Raw genomic sequence first — 24402 nt, forward strand, 5'->3', positions numbered from 1 at the left:
TGAGTTTTCCCCTAATATAGAACTCGAATCCATTTAAAAGTGATACATTCGGACCTAACAATGAACGGGGACAAAATCAAGAAGGGAGGATATGGGCTGAGAACCTACACCGAGCGAGAAATTGACAAAGAAGTCATGGCTAGCGAGGGGTTAGCAAAACAAGATGGTGGTGCTACTGAAAACGAAACTTTGGACTCGATCCGTAAGGTGGTGAGTGAAGCAGTATGTACGGGGATGGCAGCACTCCAAGCCGAGCTGAAAAGCGATCTTATGGAATTCCGAACGTGTTTTCGGGAGGACATTAAAAAACAAATGGACGAATTCGCGTCAGAAATCAATAAAAAGATACAAGATACAACAAACAAGATCGATGGCACAGTGAAACGCATCGGTGAGCTGGAGAGGAGAACGGCAGACACGGAGCGGTGGGATATCGGAGTGAAAGATGCCTTAACGCAGCTACTGAGTGATCAACGAGCAATGCAGGATAAAGTAGCAGATTTGGAAGGACGCTCTCGGCGCAATAATATTAGGATCTATGGTGTCCCGGAGGAAGCTGAAGGCACGTCTGTTGCAGTGTTTGTGGAAAACCTCATCAAGTCAGAACTTGGAGCTGATCTTGGCCCGGACTGTGACTTGGGGATTGAACGGGCTCACCGAGCCTTGGCGTCAAAACCTCCCGCAAGTGCCGCGCCACGGTCTATTGTGGTCCGGTTCCTTAAGTTCTCGGTTAAAGAGAAAATACTGTACACGGCATGGAGGAAGGAACTTCGTGTTCAAAACAAACGAGTGTACTTCGATCATGATTACGCAGCAGACGTGCAGATCAGAAGGAAGGAATATATACCAGTTAAAAGGGCACTGAAAGAAAACGGAATACGCTTTCAAACTCCTTTGACGAAAATCCGCATCTTTTATGAGTCGGGCACGGTCCAGCACAAGCAGCAGAGGACCTGCGCAAGCGAGGATTCACGGTGGGTGAAGTAAAGCAAAGCACCAAGAAGAAAGCTGTAACGGAGGAGATGCTGGCTCGACTTCTGCCGTGGGAAACGACCGAACACCGACACGGCGGAGAAAAGGACCGGTTCCAGCGGCAGGTTCGGGAAAAACTGAAAGGATACCGTAGAACGGAACCGGGAGCAGCAGTAGAGGATGAGTGAGGCATGGACTATTCTGTATAGAGTGAATATGATGGTGAAAAAACTTTGTTTATGTTTTGTTTTGGATTCGAGGCTGCTCTACTATCACCAGGGATTGAGTCAGTGACATTTAAAATAACCCTATCCTACCCTTTTTATTTGTATAGGCTGTATATAGAAATATGTATAGCTCTTTTCTTTATTAACGGTGGAGGCTGGTACCTGTCGACAACAAATAAATAGCCACACACTTTACTTAGTAGATGAGGGCCCCACCCGTGGCCATCCCCCCTCACTGTTCGAGGTGATACAATACCTATTTTGTTGGAAGCACAGTTCTTTGTTTTGTATTATAGTTCGGCAGGAATCTTTTCTTATGTTTTCCTTTCTGTTTTTGAGGTCTGGAAGGTCACAGTGGTAAAATTACAAACAAAAATATTTAAATGCAGTACCAGTATTATAATATAATGTCATTAAATGTTAATGGGCTAAATAATCCGATTAAGAGGAGTAAAATGATATCTAAAACAAAAAAGGAGAGGATAAACATTGCATTCTGGCAGGAAACACATCTTTCCGATGTCGAACATGATAAATTGAAAAAAACAGGCTTTAGAAACACCTTCTTTTCATCTTATAGGAATGGAAAAAAAAGAGGAGTTGCCATTTTAATCTCAAACTCAACTCGCTTTGAATTTTTATCAGAAATAAGAGATAAAGAAGGCAGATTTGTCCTTATAAAAGGGAAATTAGATGAAAAGGAAGTGACACTGCTTAATGTCTACTCTCCTCCTGGGACTGATATTTGTTTTTATAAAAGATCTTTAACCTGATTGCTTCGGAGACGGTTGGGACCCTGATATGTGCAGGAGACTTTAACATGCTTCTAAACCCCTCCCTAGACACAACTAATAGGAAAAGAAAGAGGAACTCAATTGAAAAACGTATAAATAGGATTTTAAAAGATTTGGGATTGGTTGATGTGTGGAGGTCCATGCGTGGATCATCCCCAGGGTATACCTTTTATTCTGCTCGGCATATGGCTTATTCGAGATTGGACTACTTTTTTATGTTTAAAAAAGATATGCATCGTCTGAAAGATTGTAGAATAGGCCAGAGAGACCTCTCGGATCATTCTGGTGTTTACTTAACATTACATTTAGATGGCAGACGACGTAAACACTATGGAGGTTAAACACTGGAATGCTAAATGACACTCCTTTCAGAAATGCTATGGTGAAAGACCTAAATCTTTATATGCAGGATAATAACAATGGGGAGGTGAATCCTTGTATATTGTGGGACGCAGCCAAAGCTGTTCTCAGGGGGAAAATCATAGCCAGAATGGCTTTATTGAAAAAAACTAAAACCCAGAAGCTATTAACATTGCAGGAAAAACTGAGAGATTTAGAAAAAATGAGCATTACTAATAAGGATCCATATACAACACAACAAATCAGAAATGTGAAACAGGAAATAGATAAAATATTAAGCGAGGAAGTTGAGAAAAACATTAGGTTTATGAAGCAAAGATATTATGAAGCAGGCCCAAAAGCTTCTAAATTGTTAGCCTGGAGGCTTAGAAAACAACAAGCAAACAACTGCATTCATAAGATTAGAGACCCGGCAACAAATAAGATTTCTAGCAACTTAGATGATATACAAAAAGTGTTTGAGACATACTACAAGTCCCTTTATTCACAGTCAGAACAGCCAAATAGACAAACCATTAATGAGTTCTTGAACTCCCTAGACCTTCCTATGCTAGGTAAAGAAGCTAACGATAAACTTAGCCTACCAATAACAGTAGAGGAGATAGAGAGTGCTATCTCAAGTTTGAACTCTAATAAATCTCCCGGTACAGACGGGTTTCCCACGGAGTGGTATAAATCAATGAGAAATCACCTACTCCCCTTATTAGAAGCATGCTTTAATTTTATATTGAGGGGGGGATCTCCCCCTCCCTCTTGGGGAGAGGCTTTTATATCGGTTATCCCAAAAGAGGGAAAGGATAGGATGGATTGTCGGGGATACAGACCTATAAGCGTCTTAAACACAGATTATAAATTATATGCAACTATCTTAACAAAGAGGATGGAGGCAGTGATGCCTCTGTTAATTGATGAGGACCAAACGGGTTTTATAAAGAATAGACAAACTCAAGACAATATAAGAAGAGCATTACATGTAATTGAGAAAATACATGAAGGAAAAATTAGCTCTATTATTCTGAGTTTGGACGCTGAAAAGGCTTTTGATTCCGTCGGGTGGGAATTCCTCTTCCTTGTTATGAAAAGATTTGGTTTTAGCCTGAATTTCATCCGATGCATACAGGTACTTTACTCCTCTCCTACTGCAAGAATAAAGATAAATGGTAGTCTCTCTAACTCTGTAACCTTGCAAAGGGGCTGTAGGCAGGGCTGCCCTGCCAGCCCTAGCCTCTTCAACTTGTTTATTGAACCTTTGGCCCAAATGATTCGACAGGATAAAGAATTAAAAGGAATTATGATGGGAGGAGAAGAATATAAAGTGAGTCTGTACGCAGACGATGTTCTGGTCACGCTTGTGGATCCAGATACAGGTCTGCCTTTACTTATGAAAAGACTTGAAACATATGGTCTATATTCAGGTTATGTTCTTAATGTCCATAAGACTCAGGTCATGATATTTAATTATGCTCCATCACAAGGACTTTGGCGAAATATAACTTTAAATGGCACTCCTCGCATATCAAATATCTTGGAGTAAACCTCCCCAAAGACCTGTCACAGTTGTATAATATCAACTATCACCCCATTAACAAAGAAATATACAGGGACCTCAGTGGCTGGAGCTTGCTCCCTCTTGATTTCGGCAGCAGAATTAGATCAGTGAAAATGAACATTCTTCCCAGATTATTATACCTCTTCTTATCACTACCAGTGGAAATACCTCAAAAACAGTTCAGAGAATGGAATAAACATATTTCACGATTCATTTGGGATAAGAAAAGACCAAGAATAAAATTTACCACCCTTCAGCTGCCGGGAGAGAGGGGGGGCATGGCTCTTCCATCTTTAAGGGATTATTACATGTCAGCACAATTAAGACCCCTTTTACACTGGTGTAATCCAACCTATATAGCGAAATGGAAGAATATGGAGTTGAGCATGATGGATATACCTACTCAATCAGTGCTTGGATATGTAATGAGGGAAAAGGATTTGTCACAAACAACAAGTAAATGGGTAAATCATTCATTAAAAGTATGGGCAGAGGTAGTCAAAAGTTTTCAACTCCAAAATGAGATTAAGCTACCGATGGCCAGCGTATGATCCAGACTTTACACCGGCATCGCAAGATCTTAGATTTAGAGAATGGGCTTATAAAGGTATCTCTTCACTGTGTAAGATTGTTAAAAAGGGGGAATTTAACAGTTTTGATACCATATGTCAGTCATTTGGACTAGTTGGGGCTGACTTTTTTAGATATTTACAGCTCCGTGATTACTTTTGTAAAAAGGTGAAAGGCCCTGGTACAAGAGAACCACCAATACTTGTTCAGCTGTTTATTGATGCTTATAATTCCAGTAGCAACAAAGGCCTCATAGGTAAATTGTACAAAGGTATCTTATTACTTAAAAATGATAATACGGATTATGTTAAACAAAGATGGGAAAAAGAACTGGACATTACAATAACAGAGGAAATGTGGCTAAAAGCGTGGGAGACACGGTCATCTTCAACAAACTCCTGGACATGGAGGGACTTCTGTTGGAAGAACTTGATACGTTTTTTCCTTACTCCTAAACAGAGATCAAAGCAAACAGGCAACCAGCTTCCCTGCTGGAGGGATTGTGGAGAGACTGAGGTTGACCACGCCCATGTGTTTTGGACTTGTCCCCTCATTCAGTCCTTCTGGAAGGAGGTAGCAGCAATTATTTCAAAAATTTTGGGTTTTACTATCAGTACAACATTTACATCCCTCTATCTTGGACATCTTCCTAATGGTCTCAATAGTAATGATACCTATCTTCTAAAAATCTTGCTTGTTGCAAGCAAAAAAGCCATTACAAAGTGCTGGTTACAGAAAAATGGTCCATCGGCTGGTCTCTTTGTTAGCATTGTAAAACAGCTGCATATTCTGGAACAGATGACTCATTCTATACGACTTCAAAAAGAGCTTGGAGAGAAACGATGGGAAAAATGGAACTTTTATTTGGCCAGCTAGTGCTTTACTGGTGTTTTGATAACTGCCACATGTGTTTGTATGTTTGTACGGATATGTATATCAGTGTATGTGTTTACATATATAGATATGTGTATATTGTAACCACAAGGTTTTGCACTCTGCATTTGAATGAGGCAGTTTTGCTGCCCTCTAGTCTGGACCAATCCAAGACCTCATGATTATCTGGTTTTTTTTTTTTTTTTTTTTTTTTTTTAATGTTTTATTACGCCTGCCTCTTGTTCTATTTAAAAAACTACAAATAAAAAGTTAAAAAAAAAAAAAAAAAAGCTGTTTCATGGATGAATTTCACATCATGAGAGAGAAAAGGTGTATAAAGTGGCCTTCCACATTTCAACTACTTGCAAAGAATTTTGTGATCACTTCAACATTATTAAACATTTCTTTGGAAATGTTTGAGGTTATCTGGGTACTCAAAATCAGCAGTGTTGGGGATAATATGTTGAAAAGTAATCTGTTAAAAATCACAGATTACTATTTTCCAGTAACAAGGCCCTAGTTTTGCAAATCAAGCTATCCACAATTTGATACTTTTTTTCCATATTGCTGTAAAAAAACTACCCTAAATCTGTTTTAATTTTGTCACCACAAAGGAAAATTCCTAAGCATCTGCACAGTTTCTGTTTCTCTCCAACCTACTGGCACAAAAACCACACTATGAGGTCAACGGGACTGCCCCAGAGCTCAGAGACAGGATTGTTGCAGAGCACAGATCTGGACACAGTTCTCTCACAGAAGAATTAAAGTCTTCTTTTTTTAAACAAGATCTTTAAATAAAAGCAGAGTGTGAACTCAGACTTTCTTTTGTTCAAGCAGGTAGGTTATTCATTCTGATTATCAATGACTGAACCCTTTAAATAGCCGGTCTATAACTGGTTCTGCCCCGGTTACACAAATGAGGAGTGTTTTGCTTCTTTTTTCAACGTTGTTCAAGAGGAAGTCACAGTTGGATCAGAAACATGCTACTCCACTCGAGCACAGAATTGCTCAAACTTTCTTGTCATTCACATGTGAATACAACCACATTTTCTGTAAAGGAAAAAAAAGGTCATGCTGTCTTTAATAATGTACTCTGATACTTTTGTTCTCCATCATTGTTTAGATGCTGAGATCGCTGGAGGCAGAAATTGAATGAGTTAATTATCACCAATGACAGAGGCCACAGAAAATAAATTAAATAACAATAAGCTTAAAAGGCACTCCAGTGACATGTAAATGAAGAGAGCCACGTTTTAGCACAAAGAAATGAGGTCAGTGTCTCTTCTGCACCGCTCTTCACTTAAGTCTGCTCCAGAACATTGCCTCATGTAAGCTATGCACCATCTAGCTCTCATTCTGTAATGTTTTACTCATGTTATACTATTAATAAGTTATAGACCATGTTTACAAAACACTCTGCCCTGTACAAACAAGGCACAACTTCCAAACTTATCCTCCTCTACATGCATTGAGGTCATACATGATCTAAACAGAACATGGTGGTGTTTACTCTGCTGTTTCTAAATTTAACTAAGTAAATGCATAATGAAATGCAAATCCATATACATGCTCTATGCATAAATGCATATTCCACATGCCTCAAGTAAAATGCAACCAGGCTGACTTGTGTCTTGCAGCCCTGCTGCTTTTTAAGAGGCCTGGGTCACAATTTTCAAAAAGATTTTTTTAGGGCAGCTTTTGTTTTTCGCTTAAATCAATACTAGACTCAAAGTTTGCTCCTAAAATGGTCACTGCTATTATTTTTCTCTTACCATAAAGCGTTATGTGCAGTACACTCATAAGGAAGTCAATGATTGATAGCTGATCAGAAGAGCTTGAGCACTTGAGGATCTTATCAGTTAAAGTATGTCTTGGTTTATTGTGTGCATACTACTAAAATACTTAGTATTTCCACTGGGGTGACCATTACTGTTGGGCTTCAATAAAATCCTGTGCGGAGATGCAAAAAAGTTACAGAAGGACAACCATCACTGCAGCCCTTCACCGATCTGGGCTTCATGGCAGAGTGAAATCTCTCCTCAGTGCAAAACACATGAAAGCCCACTTGGAGTTTGCAGCTCTGCAAGATGACCGACACTACTGACTGAGCCACAGTAGCCCCTACACTACAGGGCTTTATAAAAGTGGCTTAATCCAATTTGGACATTGATCTAATTGCACTATAAGCTGAGATTTTCTTGGGCTTGCAGGTGAGATATAGACCAAAGCAACCCATTCATATCATAAGAACACTGTATGGTTAAACAGTTATTCAAATGATTTTTCATCCTGTAATCCTCTAGATAACTCAACCAGACTGTAAAACCACCGAGACCAAACACCTACCGACCTGTCATAGAAAACACGTATGTTTATCGATACCGTCGGCTTGCTCTCCCTCAGTCCTGGCATGTGTTACAGCTGCAGCGGAAGTCATAAAACGAGGAAAAGAATCAGGGTAAAATCCCAACTGGAATGCAGCTTCGGTTTAGAGCCCTGTGAGGGACTCTTCCTAATCCCGCTCCAACTGGGTATCAGACCATTACTGCCCTCTCTCTTGGCATGTGCCACCCACTCCAACCCACACCTGTACAGGTGTGTCCAATCCTACGGATTCTGACAATCCATGTTACATAACAGTGTGTCTCGTTGAAGGAATGGTAATATTAATGTGTTCACTGATAACCAGCTTGACAGAGTTTCCTCCCAGAATGACAGAAAACTCTAGAAAACAACCAACACTCACATCCTCTTTAGGTGTAAAGGTGCCACACATGGATAAAAAAGGAACCTTGAGTCTCAGACTGACTTAACTCTAACTGGAACGTTTGGGTGTCATAAAAACCGTAGCGCTATTCCATCAGCTCTCACAAACAATACACAGGAAAATCTGGGGAGTTATTTTTCCAGAGTAACAAATATTTTACTCAAAAATAGTAAAGTTTACTCTTTCTTGAGTGTATTTTTTTTTTTTTTTACCAGAGTTGGAGTAAAAACACAGATGAAATTCCACTGGAGTAAAACTTTAAAACACAACGGTCACGGCTGCAGCTCGTTATCTGACCCAGCTGCAGCTAATCACTGGCAATCAAGGACTCATCACTTGATGATGAACTTTCAGAAACCCGATTATTCTGCTGCTTTTAGTCAAGTAACTTTGATCCTCTTCAACCTTTGAATCTTGTGATTTTTCAGTGAGTTTCTTGCTTTGTCCAACTCCAATTGTCCTCTTTTTTTCAGTGTCTCTGTCTCTCTGCTAGTACTTCTGCCAACCACTGGACAGTTTACAGTTGTTTTCACTATTATTGTTGCCAAATAAACACCTTTGACCTCACTATGTATCGTCTCATGCTCTGCTCCTGGGTCACATGTTCATCACAATTGTTTGTTAATATTAGAACATTAAAGGGATACTTCAACATTTTGGCAAATTCGCCCATTGCCATAATTCCTATAGTCTTAGTAATAGGTCCGTTTCCCTTAGTTGTCAGTGCAAGCTGTTTCTAGATCTGGGGGGACCGTTAAACCAGCTGCACCGCGAACGCTATATTAGCAGACGGAATTTTTGCTGTCCCTCATCAAACACACAATCCAACAACTCCAAAACGCTCTCGTGGACAAGTTGCGACCTGTACATTCACCAGGCTGTGAAATAATCATGGAACATTATGAGACGGAGATGTTTTAAAGTTAAATGCGAAGCCGGAACTACACTCCAGACATGGCTGCTGCACTGTCACTCCGCCCAGTGGTTTACTCAAGAAATAGTTCTGAGTATTTGCTTCATGCGTCATAATGTTACGTTATTATTTCATAGCGTGGTGAATGTGTAGGTCACAACTTGTCCACGAGAGCGTTTTGGAGTTGTTGGATTGTGTATTTGATGAGTTTGATGGCCATCTGCCAAAATAGCTTTTGCGATGCAGCTGGTTTAACGGCCCCCCCAGATCTTGAAACAGCTTGCACCGACAACTAACGGAAACAAACCTATTACTAAGACTATAGGAATTATGGCAATGGGCGAATTTGCCAAAATGTTGAAGTATCCCTTTAAGTCTAATACCAATGTATCGGTAAAACATTCTTGGTTTTTCCTGTTTCTGGATTATTAAGAGTAAACTGTAGCTCTAAAGAGGAGCATCAATCTGTTTAGAGTAAGATACAGCTCTATATTAAGCATTACCCATTTCTATATGGAGAAGGCAATGTTCAATAATGAGTAGGAAACATTTCTATATGGAATGGAAAACCAGCTCTATAGAGTATGAAAATAGCTCCGAAAGAATTAAATACAAAAAAACCCCAAAACAAAACGAAACAAAACAAAACAAAACAAAACAAAACACTTCTTATAGTAAAGATAACTGAAAACATTGCTCTGCAAGCAGAGTGAATTTTTTACTCCAAATAGTCTGGGACCATATGTTATATGTTTCAAAGTAAAATATTAATCTGAGTGACATTTACTCTGGTAAATTTACTGTGTAGGCTCATCTTTACTCTATTAACATCATGTTGTTACCATCCTTGGCATCAGATGATTAACGCATTCAAGGGCTATTTGCATTAAAAGCTGGTGTTTTTTCCCAAATAACTGCATAATGGCTCAGCATCTCTGCACGCTGGCGCTCCTGTTATATTGTGCATCATTATAATGTGATCATTAAAGCTGTCCTTTTGACTTATTTACTAACTTTTAGTGCATGTACTTCAGTGTGGAGCTTTAAGACTGTTTCATGCTTTTTTGCCATTCGGAGACAAAACCAGGTTCTAACATGTTTATTCGGCACCAACTACTCATGACAAATAATGTCAATTAAACCATGATATTTAATAGCAACATGGGACACATGCACTGTGTCATCTTGTTTGATATGAGCAGATAGGTGCTTTATCATTAGCTTACTTTGACTGGGGGTGTGGAGCATGTGTATCATCTCGCCCAGGCATGCCAAATACGTTTCCTTGTGGGCGTACTTCCACAAAGTCCAGTTGTAGAACAGTGTAATTTGTCTTTTCTATGACATTTGTTTGGCTCCATCATAGTAAACACTTGCTTTCACTTACAAACATTGATGTCCTGGGACCCAAAGCAATTTTTTTGTCCACCCACTCCAGTCCAAGATTTGTGACTGACTTCACTGGGACCTGAGGGATAGTGCTCCCAATGCAGCCCTCTTGTACAGTTGTATTTACACTTAAATTTGATCTGGCTGGTGACGCTGCCTGCTCTGCTCGCTCTCATTGGTTGTTACTGGTACACTGTTTGAGGCATTATAACCTAGAATTGTAAATATCAAAAATAAAAAAAATAATTCAGGTTCTGGAGGCTGCAACGTGATTTGGAGAAGTAAAAAAATTGTGTTGATGCCACACACGAGGATTATTTAGACAAAGGATAGTTTGTGATGAGCCTCCCCTCAGGATGTGCCCCCACAGTCTTGAGGGGAGGCAAATCTTGCCTCAAATCAGGCTTAAAATCCTGTAGTGTGGCCAGCCTTAGTTGACAGGCCTCTCTACTTTTCTTTGGCACAGCAGACCAGAGGCAGGCCTGCTGCTGAGTCCTATCAGCACAGTAAATGAATGGAGATTTAAGTCGGATCAGAGCAGACCAGACCAAAGGCAGTTCCATATGAAAAAGGGTAAAGAAAGGAGAATGGTGATTAAAAAAGTTGAACAAAAGGTTTTTAGGGGTTTCAATTAGCTCTGGTTGTTTGATCTGAGTCCCCGCCAACACTGGCAGTCGTGAGTACAGCATAGCTGCACGCCGTCTGTAGAGAATCCATTAAATATCACTGGTCCTTTGCCGCTGGGGGGCTGCTAAAACACCCAGAGACCAGACACATGCACACATTCCCACTCACACATCCCACACACACTTACAAGGATTTCTACTCATACACCCACACACAGCCTTTTCACATCCCCAAAAATATCCACACGCTCATCTTTGAATAGACCCCAAAAAACACATGCAGCGCCACCCACTCATGTGTAGGCTACGCATGAAGAGACACACACAAACATATAACACACACAAAAAAATACAAACACATCATGTGCCCTCATCCACACTTATTACACTTTCTGGCAAAGCCATGATCATATTCACTAACATTCACCCACACAAACACTTCCACAAACACAGCAGGGACAAAGAAACACTTTTAGGCACTGAACTTTTTCTTGACTTCACTCTGGTTTCTTGAGAGTCGCTCCTGAGGTGGAAGCCTCTGACCGCTCCAGTTCTTTGGCTGTTTATTGTTAAAGCACAACTGACCAGGACTCTCTCCAAAAGCTCTGACCTCTCCTCTTTAAAGGAATTTCTCATACAGATTTTAAAGAGACCTTCAGATGAAACTGGATCGTATGCTGGATTTAAAGACTTACATAAATGCTTGTCTTGTGTCAAATGTACACAACCTGTGTTCATGTCAGAGTTAATATACAGTGCATATAAAAGTATTCACTCCCTTGGATGTTTTACACTTTTATTGATTTTATAAATCAATCATGGTCTATATAATTAAGCTTTTTTGACCTACAAACTACAAAAACACCTCTTAAATGTCAAAGTGAAAACATTTCTACAAAGCAATGTCAAATTAAAAAATGTCATGTAAAATAGATATAGGATAAATATTCACCACCTTTAGAGTGACTGACCTAATTCAACAGAGGTCCAGCCAGTTGGGGCTAGTAGTGTCAACATTAGTGAAGTGGGTGCAGTGAATGTGTCTTAAGTGAATGTAGTATAAAGACAGCTGGATGGAAGATCCAGTCACTTGTTCATCAGTATTCCTGGCCGCCGTTACACCATGAAGATAAAGGAACACCCCAAGCATCTCAGAAAAAAAGGTTATAGAAAAGTATAAGTCAGGGGATGGATACAAATACATTTCCAAGGCACTGAATATCCCCCAAGTTCAGTTAAATCCAACACGAAGAAATGGAAGAAATATGGCACATGTGTGAATCCGCCTATATAATAACTATACAAAGCAGATGGATACGCCCATTTGCTTATTTTTCACTGGCGAATCAATCTTGCAAAGCTCCCATCTGAACCGTTTGGGCCCGGCTAGAAAGTGACAGGACCAATCAGCAACAAGGGACAGTACTTTCAGGCACGGCGTAGTCAGGACGTAAGCAAGCAGCAACAAGAGGCCGGTGCAATTATGGCGGAAGAGCTTAACACAGATGCTGCTAAAGCGCAAGTTTTATCAAAACTTGCCAACATTTCTTCATTAAAAGAAGAACAAAGAACAGCAGTGAGTTGTTTTCTTTTCAAAAACGACAAAAGTCGTGTACTGACATGTCTACAGTCGCCATGGTTCGTGTTACTCCTTGATAGCAGCTACGTCACATGTTTAGTTGCTCTGATTGACCTGTAAAAATGTGACAGACAGAACGTTCATCCAATAACACTCCAAGTTTTTTTCAAATCCTCTGCCCTTTCCCAAACGCTGTGTATTGAAGGTTTTCCAGATGAATAATAATAATAATAATAATATCTTGAATTTATATAGCGCCTTTCAAGAAACCCAAGGATGCTTTACAGGAACACATAGACATGGACAAACTATGTGAGGGGCAGGACGAGTGTAAGGGGTGGTTTAGTGAAGACTGTAGGCTGTGGTGAACAGGTGGTGCTTGAGACATTTTTTTGAAAATGTCCAGAGATGGAGCACAACGAATGTCTGCAGGAAGAGTGTTCCAGAGGGTGGGAGCTGCAGCACTGAAGGCTCTGTCTCCATAGGTTCGGAGTTTGGTTTTGGGCATGGAAAGTAGGCCGGTGTCTGAAGATCGAAGGTTGCAGGATGGTGTGTATGGATGGAGGAGATCAGAAAGGTACTGGGGAGCCAGAGCATGGAGAGATTTGTATGTGAGGAGGAGGACTTTGTAGTTGATACGGGAATGTGTGAAACAAATCCATCTGGCATGTCAGGTTACCTAGATCAGGCCGTCCTCACAAACTGAGTGACTGTGAAAGAAGGAGACTAGTAAGAGAGGCCATCAAGACACCTTTGATGACTCATCTGCTGGGATAGGAGAGACACTTCTCAAAGCTTTATGGGAAAGTAGCAAACTAGAAAAGCACTCAGGGAGCGCAGACCTCCGCCATTAGACCTATCTCCCAATAGTACAGAATCTTTAAAAAAACTCCTGGATCCAGACGGTGATCTGGATCACTCCCAAAATCTAATCAGTTCTTCCTTATGCCATTTCTGACCTTTCCTGAAAATTTCATCAAGATTTGTCCATAACTTTTTGAGTTGTGTTGCTAACAAACTAACAAACAAACCCTGCTGATCACAATCTCCTTGGTGGAGGTAACAAAGAATCCATGGTGAAGAAAATGGGGCTTTTCGGATATCAGACATGATGCTATGTTTGGCAGACACAAAACACTGCACACCACCACAAACACACTATACCCACTCTGAAACACAGTGGTGGCAGCATCACGCTGTGGGGATGCTTGCAAATAAATGTGGCAAAATATAGCAAAATCCTGTAGGACATTCATATTCAGCGTGCAGGAGAACTGTTCGATTCAAAGATTTATTATCCAGCAAGACAATGACCAGAAGCATACAGCGAAAGCTACACAGAAATGGTTTAAAGACAACAAGGGGAATCTTCTGGAGTGGCCGAGTCAAAGCCCAGACCTCAGTCCAATAGAGAATTTGTGGCTGGACTTGAAAAAGGTTGTTCACGCATGATCCCTGTTCAACCTGACAGAGCTTGAGCAGTTTTGCAAAGAGGAATGGAGTAAAATTGCGGTATCCAGATGTGCAAGCCTGATTGAGACCTAGCCACAAAGACTCAGTGCTGTGATTGCAGCCAAACGTGCATCTTCTAAATACTGACTTGAAGGAGGTGAGTATTTATGTAGTCACTTAATTTATTTCACATATTTTTTATTAATTGACTTTATTTTGTAGATGATTCTTTCGATGACTTTTTGATGATTTGTCAAAAAAAAAAAAAAAAAAAAAAGCAAAATTACATTGGATAACATATCCACCGGGGTCTACAAAGTTGGAGGAACATTTAACTTTAGTTAAGGTGTTGATCACATAAAAATATTGTTTCTGAAATACATAAACTATCCAGCCCATACTCTGTTGTTCCAATGTCGTGTCACAAGGAAAATATTTTAAGAGTGCACTTAAGAGTGCTAGCCTGAAGTGCTGAAAAATCAGTGGTTCAACCTATTTACCCCAAACTCTTTTTGTCCTTTGTCTTGTTTAAAATTGTAAGGTGTTCAGATTTTATTGTGTACACGCCAGCTTTTAGCTTGCAACCACTGCCATCAACCCACCCACAATGCTAACACACACCAAGAATTATTTATCAAGCCTCACTATCGCACACATACACACTTCAAAAACTATTTATTTCACTGTCCTATTCCTCCTCCTCTTCTGTCTCTCCATCTGCCGCCTCTCTGTATTTTTAACCAGCAGAGATAAAAGCTCTCTCCCACCTGTTTTCTGCCTGAACAGGAGCCGCTTCGAACAAAAGCACAGAGGAGTGTCAGCGCGTTCCACCAAGTCAGATTTATAACTTTAAGACGTTTATAATGCCACCTGGAATTAAATTTAATACAAATTTAATAACTACAATAAAGAACCTCCAAAACCTGTCATAAGCAGACTCTTTCTGATGGTGCACAGCTGATGGAAGTATTGAAACCAAATGAAAGCATAAGGAAATGACACTCCCTGATGAGTTGTAGAAAGATGAATCCATTTAAAGGTAATTCTATAAAGCCTGATGTATCATGATCTAACATCATATCCTTAAATCAAAGATAGAAACCAAAGTATTATAAGCTAGCTCGTAAAATCTGGAATAATTGGCTTGAAATAGCAATGTACAGTCTTAAGTTTTAGTCATGTGGGGCACTAAGGATTCATCACAGGGCAGGCCACAGTAGTCAAACTTCACACATATTGTTACACGTGTGTCACTCAGCAGCCAAGGTGAAGCTCGACGGTATCTCTTTTGTCCAGGCCTCATCACCCCTGGTGATATGCCAGGAGACCATCAGCAGTTTCCAGACCCTTTAGACATCCACAGCATGAACAGGGGCTTGTGGCAGTCTTACTACCCACAAGGAAGGTGCCCTATAGGCCAGGGGTTCCCAGACTTTTTAGCCAGTGACCCCCAAGGTAACGGTGCAAGAAACTGCCAATCCCCACTGTACCTGAAAGTGGTTGAAATATAGTTGGAGACAGCCGTGCACATTCAGGAATAGTTGTGTGCAGACGTACATTTTTTAAAAACATATTTTGGGGCTTTTTATGCCTTTATTGATAGAGGAGGTTAGTGGATAGAATTGGAAATAAGATGAGAGAGTGGGCGAGGGACGTAGGGGAAGTGGTGCCACTGGCTAGACTCCAACCCTGCCTGCATACATGGAGCGCACCTTAAACCACCAGGCCATCTGCTACCTGTAAACTTAAAGATTTTCGAAACATGACTTTAATTTCAGCATAAATCTCAACTAATCTCTCACTGGGTTCGCTACCCAGTCAGGGCCTTTCTGTGCAGAGTCTGCATGATCTCCTAATGCACAGGTGTCAAACTTAAGGCCCTGGGGTCGAATCTGGCCTGTGGTACAGTTGCATCCAGCCCACAAGATCATACAACCTTTCTATTATAACTGGCCCACCAGTATGAGGTCTGCAGATTTCCTCCAGTAAACGTGTAAACTGAATCTTGATGATTCATAATGTCCTTGTTAAATTATAAAAATCTGAAAAAGTAAAGAGTAAAAGAAGTTAGATAAAAAGTCAGGAAGGTGGGAAAAGAGATTAATGTTTTCATTTCATATTTTCAATTTTGCATCTCACAATTCTGACTCAAACTTATGATTCTGACTTTTTTCATGTTTTGACCTTCAAGATTCACAATTCAAAATTCTAAGTCATATTTTTACCTTTAAAACTTGTGATTTTGACTTTCTATCTCATGTATTTGCCTTTTAAAAACACTATTTTGCCTTTAAATTTCAAGTTTTGACCTTTTCAACTAAAAAGTTTGACTTTCTATCTCAGGCTTTGAGCCTTTAAACCTATTGTTTTTACTTTATTCATCTCTGAATGATTTATTATCGTGTTATTTATATTTTTTCATATTTTACTGATGGTGAAAATGAGGTTGACAGTTTATGTTTAAATATTGACCTTGTTAGGCTCTTAGATTAGGCCTATATTAAGAATCTGCCATTTCACACTCCTGGCCTAAATAGTCTGGCCCTCAGGACATCTCATTGGAGCAAATCTGGCCCTGGACTCAATATGAGTTTGACACCCCTGTCCTAATGCATGCATGGTTCTCTCTCCTGGTACTCCGGCTTCCTCCCACCACCAAATAGGTAAATTAGTGACTCTAAATTGGCCATAGGTGTGAATGTGAGCATACCTGGTTGTCCAGGGTCATGCCTCTCACCCATTGACAGCTGGGATAAGCTCCAGCCCCTCTGTGACTCCGAACGGGATAAGGGGTGTAGAAAATGGATGGATGGACGGATCATTTTCTACATTTATATTTTATATTAAAAAATGGCAAAATATACAATTTGAAATAATTTCAAAATATTCTTTGTGTTTTTTTGGAAGGCATCTGGCAGCCTCCTCTCAGTGCCTCACACCCCCTGGGGGGTGCCAACCCCCACTTTGGGAAGCACTGGCCAAGGCCATGCTTACTTGCCACATCCATCCTTACCTTCCCTGAAGGCGTGGACTTCATTTTTTAAATAGATTATTTTCCCATGCCCCTGGTAATATGGGAGGACATCCACAGCATGACTGGGGTTGTGCCAATCCTCCTTCCTGCCTAATGGCGGCTTACTTGCCACATCTACGCCTGACTTCAGCATTGCTTTTTAGCCCAAAAAGTTTTGTACATTACTATAAAACTAATATTTATACTTTGGACAAGTTATCTGGAAAATATGAGCAGAAACATGAGTAAAGCTGTCACTGACTCAAAACTAATTGCTAATCAGCTTTTCCATTGTGTTTTGGCCCAAAGATGAGGCCTTTATGAACCTCATATATAGTGCCTTTCTTCATCTCAACACTAATGTGCAAAGTTGCCAAGTAGGTGTACCTTTCATGCCAATAAAGTGCCTTTGAATTGAGTTGATAGAGGGTAGAGAGTGGGGGGCAGAATGAGGGACACGGCGATGAAGAAGAAGATAGAGGCTACAGACAGGTATAATCATCAGTCATCTCTCCCTCTCAGGTCATAATCTGTCCATTAGTCTCAGACAGGGAAGCATAACCACTCAATCTAAACCGTAATGGGACGGTGCTTACATGCTTAGACAGAGCCAGTGGACCTGAGCCACTGAGCAGTTGCCTTAGTGGTGCAATGAATGAGACTTCATGTGATGGAGGGTGTCTTCTAGCTTCATCTTTTTCAATCTCTGATCTTGTGAATGATGATAGAGATTGGTAAATAGATTTATTGGGTCTCAAGCATGACAAATTAATGTTTTACACTGTGTGTTTTCTTATTAAAAAACCCAACTTCAGCAACTTTTCTTTCACCCTCTTTTCATTAACAACACTTTCTTTACATACTCCTGTCCTTGGTTTTCTCTTGGTGCAAAACTAAAGTTCCACCCCACTGTTTATTCTAAGTTTTTGAAAACAAAATCACCATGCAAGCTAAATGTGTCAAAGCTTCTGTTGTGCATCCTCTTTCAAAGGTCATCTTAATATTCAAGGACAGGAGCCTTAGCGCGCTCTGAGACTGTGACTGAATAAGCTTATTTTGGTTCAGAAGGCCCGAGAGGTGGTGCAGAATGCTAAACCGATGAATGTTTGGTGATGTAAATTTATACGGGGTTCAATTCAGACCTTGACTAAAGTGCTGCGTTCTTTATTAACTATGCAAGATGAACACTTTGGGTGATAAATATGTAAATCACTACGTTACCCGTTCACTGAGGCTGTATCCTTAAATTTAACATGTTCTTGTATTTGCAACTTCCAATTTAGCCTGAAAATTATTCAACATGTCCTTCTCCTCACCTGCAGTGGATCAAAATATACAGAGCAAAATTGGGGCAAGGTAGCCTGGTGGATATGTCTGTGTGGCTCATGCACAGAGGCTTTTGTCCTCGAGGCAGGTAGCCAGGGTTCAAATATGGCCTGTGGCTGCTTTCAAGCATGCTCTCATCCCAGAGTAGACATTTCCATTTTTTAACAATAGCTTGGCAGTTTGAAATATGTTCAAATGGATGTTTCTACACCTTGATTGGAGTGGGAAAATGAATTGATTGGACATGATTTGGAAAAGCACACACCTCTCTATAGAAGGCCTCACAGCTGACAATGCGAATCAGAGCAAACGCCATTATGTCAAAGGAACTGCCTGCAGAGCTCAGAGACAAGATTGTTGCCGGGCACAGATCTGGGGGAGGCCATTAAAATGTCTGCTGCACTGAAGGTGCCCAAGAGCACAGATGCCTCAATAATTCTCAAATGGGAAAAAATTTGGCACAACCAGGACTCTTCCAAGAGCTGGTCGCCCAGCCACACTGAGTAATTGGGGAGTAATAAGGTGGGCCTTAGTGTGAGAAGTGGCCAAGAGCCCAATGATCACTCTGACTGAGCTCCAGAGATCGTGTGGGGAGATGGGACAAAGTTCCAGAGGGACAACCATCACTCCATCAATCTGGGCTTTGTGGCAGAGTGGCTACACAGAAGTCTCTCCTCAGCACAAAAGGGCAGACTTCACATTTTTACAAACTCATTTGCATTGTTTTAGCTGATTGACTCCGATTTTTTTTGCTGATTCTAGACAAGTAGAAGATTTAAATCTGTGTAAACTGTGAGTTTCCACCATCGAGCTGGGCTGTGATCCCGGCCCAAAGTTGGGCTACATTTTACTCCTTTTTTGCAGTGTTCCAGGATCAATAAAACCCAAAACACACCAGCATCATCCGAAACCATCCAAATGGTTGCCAGCATTATTTTCTGTGAACAAACCCACACTGACGATGGCACCTGGATGCAACATGTGGGATTGCTTTCCTGAGAGAACAACCTTTCCCAGATGTAGAGTAGCAGCTCTTTTATTGCTTCTTTTAAGCGACGAAACATCTGATTTGCTCCAGATTTCAAATGTTCGATCGGGGTTTGCCCCCTACACATTTAGATGTTAGTTTCACAGATTGTCACTGCCTGTAGATATCAGTACCCATCCCTAGCTGGGAGACACAACTTCACAAATAAGTAAATGAACAGATCGGACCGATGAGTTCCAAGGAAGACAAATAGATGTGAAGAAAAAAGGAAACTGGGATTTGTTGAAAAGAAAGAAGCAAAAGAAAGCCTTAACTAAGGTAATAATATGTTCTGTTTAACATAAAGACCCACACTATATCACTCTTACGGGAAATAGTCTAGAAAACATGGCATGTACTCCATGTGGTGTGTGGGCGTGAGCATGTAAAGAAGCATTCTGCATTTGCATCCTGCAGAGGTATGTACAGCAGTGGCTCCTTCATTTTTATGTGGCTGTGTGCAGATGACATGTCATTTCACTTTCTCCTGGTGCGTCCGAGTGGGTATTAGGTATTAATGCTCAAGCTGGCAGGCTGGACAGTACAGATGAGTTATGCCTCTCCATAAATGTCCAAAACAGCCGCCACTGATTGCAGCTGCACACGCATACAAAGGCTGTGAAGGGCACACTGCATTGTTCTGCCAGAAAACAGAGTCTGATCAAATATCAAATAGATATGCAACCTGAAACAGTACCACTTTTGGGATTTATTCAAATCTTTTTATTTACTTTTTATTGCTTTTATTTGACTTTACGTCGTTTAAAATGAAAAAATAAATCAACGAGACCGTACTCTATCACCTGCACCTGTAATGAAATCCAAGCATCGTCAGAGTTACCTTTGAGTTTGTTTTGAACATCCAGGGCGATGTCCAGAGGGTAGAACGGCAGCACAGGATCATTGACCAGACGAAGAATGGCTTCTGCTGTCATCTGCAAGAAACACAACATAATTAAGTTGGCTAAATTCAACTGCAAACATATACCATACCATGTCTAGTATATAGGATTTTGCAGTGAAATACCTCTGAGAAATGCATATGCATACTATGAAATGCATTGCATGTTTAGTACTTGAGTATGTTTAAAGGGGCATATCATGACAACCCCACTTTTTTATAGTATTTTTGCACGGTCTCCCCTCTACCATCTCAAAAACACTGGAGCCGCAGTCTTCAATGAGACTATTGACTACTTGCACAACAATGCAAGCTCCCATTCTACTGAAGGGTCACTTAAAGGTCACATATCTTACCCCTTTAAGAAGTTTGTTGCTGAAAAAAAAAAACCCTCCAGTATTGGGTTTTTGCATGTCTAAAAAAACCCTTGATTTTAGCCCTGATCAGAATGAGTGGTTTCTGTAAATGTTAATGGTCTGACTCCGCCCCCTCAGGAAATGGATGTGGTGTAATGGATGTAGCTCTCCTGATCTTAGAGGAGGACCAGGAGAGGAGGGTGAAACTTTCTTCCAAGCAGAGAGGGCCAACCAAACCTGGGGGCGGGGCTAACTCCCCACACGACATCATGAGAGAAAGATCTGAGAACGGCTTGTTTCAGCACACATTTTGTGAAAGGTGTGTGTGTGAGTGGGGGGGGGGGGTGTTGAAAGCCTGAAAAGGTTTTGTTTTGCATAATATGTGACCTTTAATCGTTGCATTTGGCTAGAACAGCTGGTCAGTCCTCACTTCTTTTGCTGCTGGGTCGGCCCTCCAGTGGTTCAAGTCCTGCGTCACAGGGAGATCTTTAAGAATATCATGGAGGGGAGGAGTGTCCAAACTACCTCTCTACAAGGGTGCCTCAGGGGTCAGTGCTTAGTCCCCCCTCCTTTTCCCAGTAAACACCACCTCGCTTGGTGCAATCATCCACTTTAATGGCTTTTGTTATCACTGCTATGCAGATGATACCCAGCTTTTCCTATCCTTTCCACCAGATGGCATGACTGTCTCAACCCGGATCTCATCCTGCCTTGCTGATATTTCTTAAAAGATATATGAAACCTTTAGCTAAACCTGTCTAAGACTGAGCTTGTTGTCATTCCAGCCAGTCTGACCATGCAACCACAGATCAATATCTCAGTAGAGCTGGCTGTTTGGCTCCCAAATGGCTCTTCATTCGGTAACAGTTTGCCTTTTTAGATGGGGATTAAATAACGACAAAGGCTACATAGCCCTTGGAATGAAGATTTTTCAGGACCACACTTGAAACCAAGGGGTATGAAGAATATTCCACTATGTACTGCATTCACTGTCCAAATGGCACAACGGAAAACGTAAGAGGCCTGTCAGTGATTATCAAAAAAAAAAAAATTGTGTTTTCTCATATATTCAATCTTTAACTTCTAGGGATGAGAGTTAATTGTATATTTCGGTATGTAAACATGTAAACCAGGGCAATTAATTGTATAAATATATGGAGAAGATCAAAATGGAGATCTGTAGTATGAAAGAGATGATCAAAGCTTTATTGTCACTTCTGATGAAGCAATGTTTATCACTGTTTAAGTGTGATGATGAACTGCAATCAAGTGGTGTCTCATTTCTTAAGGGAAGGTTTTCACAGCTATCTTTTACCGCTCTGTTTCAAGAAGCAAGGGGAAGGCGTAGATGAAGGGGAAGCCTAAGGGGTAGAAATGGTACTGCCCCATAACATCCTTTAAATTAAGAACATATTTGTGACAATAAAGGGAATAAAGTGGCTCAGCTAGCCTCTTAGCTCAGTACAAGACTCCTCTGGACTCTTGTCTACCTTCATCTAGACCAGCGGTTCTTAACTGGTGGGTAGGGACCCAAAGGTGGGTCACGACTAGGTGTCTGAAAAAAAATGGTGGCAAAAGGCATCAAGTCTTTATTAGACATACATTGATACCTTTTATTTTATTTTACCATGTTTTACTGTGAAATTGGGTAAATTTAAATGTTTGATCAATATTTCAAACAATTTATCTCCTCTTCTTGCAATAATGTCTATTTTTCCAATGATAATGAGTAATTTCACAAGTTTTCTGGAAAATTGGCAAAAATTGACACTAAATGATGGAGAAAGAGGGTATGAAATTTGTCCATTTTGTCCCTTTTCTTTTTTAATATTGGGTGCTGGTCCAATCATGCTCCAAACTACAACATATTCAATCAACTAAACATGCATTGCTGAAAAGTTTTTGGAAACATAGGTCACGATCTGTCATAAGACAAACTGGTGGGTCCTGAGGCCGGACCAGTTGAGAACCGCTGATCTAGACGACACTAGATGCCAGGATGTCTGCAGGACAGAGTAAATTGTGATACGGATCGCCTCCACAACAGGTCACTCTGTTAAACTATGGAAACAATCCATCCATCCATCCATTTTCTATACTGCTTAACCTGTTCGGGGTTGCAGGGGGGCTGGAGCTTATCCCAGCTGTCATTGGGTGATAGGCAGGGTACACCCTGGACTGGTCGTCAGTCAATTGCAGGGCTGACATATAGAGACAGACAACCACACAAGCTCACATTCACACCTACGGTCAATTTAGAGTGACCATTTAACCTAATGAGCATGTTTTTGTTGGTGGGAGGAAGCCGGAGTACCCGGAGAGAACCGCATGCACGAGGAGAACATGCAAACTCTGCTCAGAAAGGCCCTGACTCTTGCTGTGAGGCATCAGTGCTAACCCCTGTGCCGCCGTGCAGCCTGCTATAGAAAAATAATCACTGGTTTGTAAAATGTAGGGATCGTATTCAATGTATGTGGAAATTTTCAGATGATAACTGCCAGCACACAGGTTAGTTACCGTTCATTCCTAATGGCTGTCCCCTACTTCCTGACCCCAGTGGCCCATGTGCAATCAGAATCACATGACTACACAGAACCTATACAAGCTCAAGTTCATTATCCCTTCTTTTTCAACAGGAAAATCAATTTTGTGTGCTTTAATATATTTTTCTCCTGCTTGCTATGCCTTTACCTTTTTGTCCTGATGCTTTTATTGCTGTTTGTTTGAGTCTTACTCTGAATGCGTGGAATATATTTAGATTGCAAACACATTCAGTCGATAGCTTTTATCGAATATGCTCTTTCAAACATTTTATCTCACTGTTTTGTTATTCTGAGTACAGCGTCAGTACTGCATCAGAAAAGAAGTGATTATTTTTATTTATTTTAGTCACTATTTTTCCCAACATACTTGTATAAGAAGTTTGTTGTTTTTCCCTCTGTTGCATCTGTGTATTGATATAAAAGTTGTGCACTCAGAAACGACTTTATATGGTGTTGTTTTTCTACTTCAGTGGCTCTTCTCCTTCAAGGATGTGACCCATATTCAGCAGCAGCATGAATTGACGGCAATTTATCAAAACAAATGTGTACATGTGTACAACGGTAACAATAACTGGAGACAAAATACCCATCTACATTCCTATATTCCCCTGCTTGTTTTAACACCGTTCATTTACGTTCCTCTGGAGTTTGATTGGTACTTAGGGAGATGCCGCATTTCAAACAGTCTTTGTATTCTTCCATCACACTTTCGAAGGCCTCACATCTGATTATGCAGCACACATCTTTGAGTCCAGATTGTAAATTGAAAATCTAAGACCCCGTGCAACATTGTGCTTTACATGCTGATTAGACAACAGCTGTAATGAGCAGGGGGAAATAAATAAAAAAGTCGAACACCTTTGGCTGGAGTGAAAGCAAACATTTATGGAGAGCCCTGCTGGTTGGCACCACATACCGAGCAGCATCGTCCAAATCAGAGAGAGTGTGTGCCTGGCTCTGCTCTCACACTCAAGTGTCTGTCATCTTAATGCAAACAGTGTCATGGACTCGGCCGCTCTCGGCAGGTGGAGGACTTGGCAAGGCTTCAACTTGGATTTTTATTGGAGTGTAACAACACTGCGGCTCTATGTTCAAACCAGATCCTCTGTATGAAATCACAGCTGGGATTATTGATGTATCGATCCTCTCTTTCCACACCCAGACT

At 40.7% G+C, this 24402-nt stretch overlaps 1 protein-coding gene across 1 annotated transcript in view; it reads right to left on the reverse strand.

Annotated features, from left to right (window-relative positions):
- Positions 1 to 24402, reverse strand: part of LOC121511708 (inactive N-acetylated-alpha-linked acidic dipeptidase-like protein 2) — a 492988-nt gene that overhangs the window by 38411 nt on the left and 430175 nt on the right. Inside the window, exon 13 of the mRNA XM_041790471.1 lies at positions 20279 to 20372. Within this exon, the coding sequence (XP_041646405.1) occupies positions 20279 to 20372 (94 nt within the window). The remainder of the gene's footprint in view (positions 1 to 20278; positions 20373 to 24402) is intronic.

Source organism: Cheilinus undulatus, linkage group 7 (genome assembly GCF_018320785.1).
Source record: "Cheilinus undulatus linkage group 7, ASM1832078v1, whole genome shotgun sequence".
NCBI lineage: Eukaryota > Metazoa > Chordata > Actinopteri > Labriformes > Labridae > Cheilinus > Cheilinus undulatus.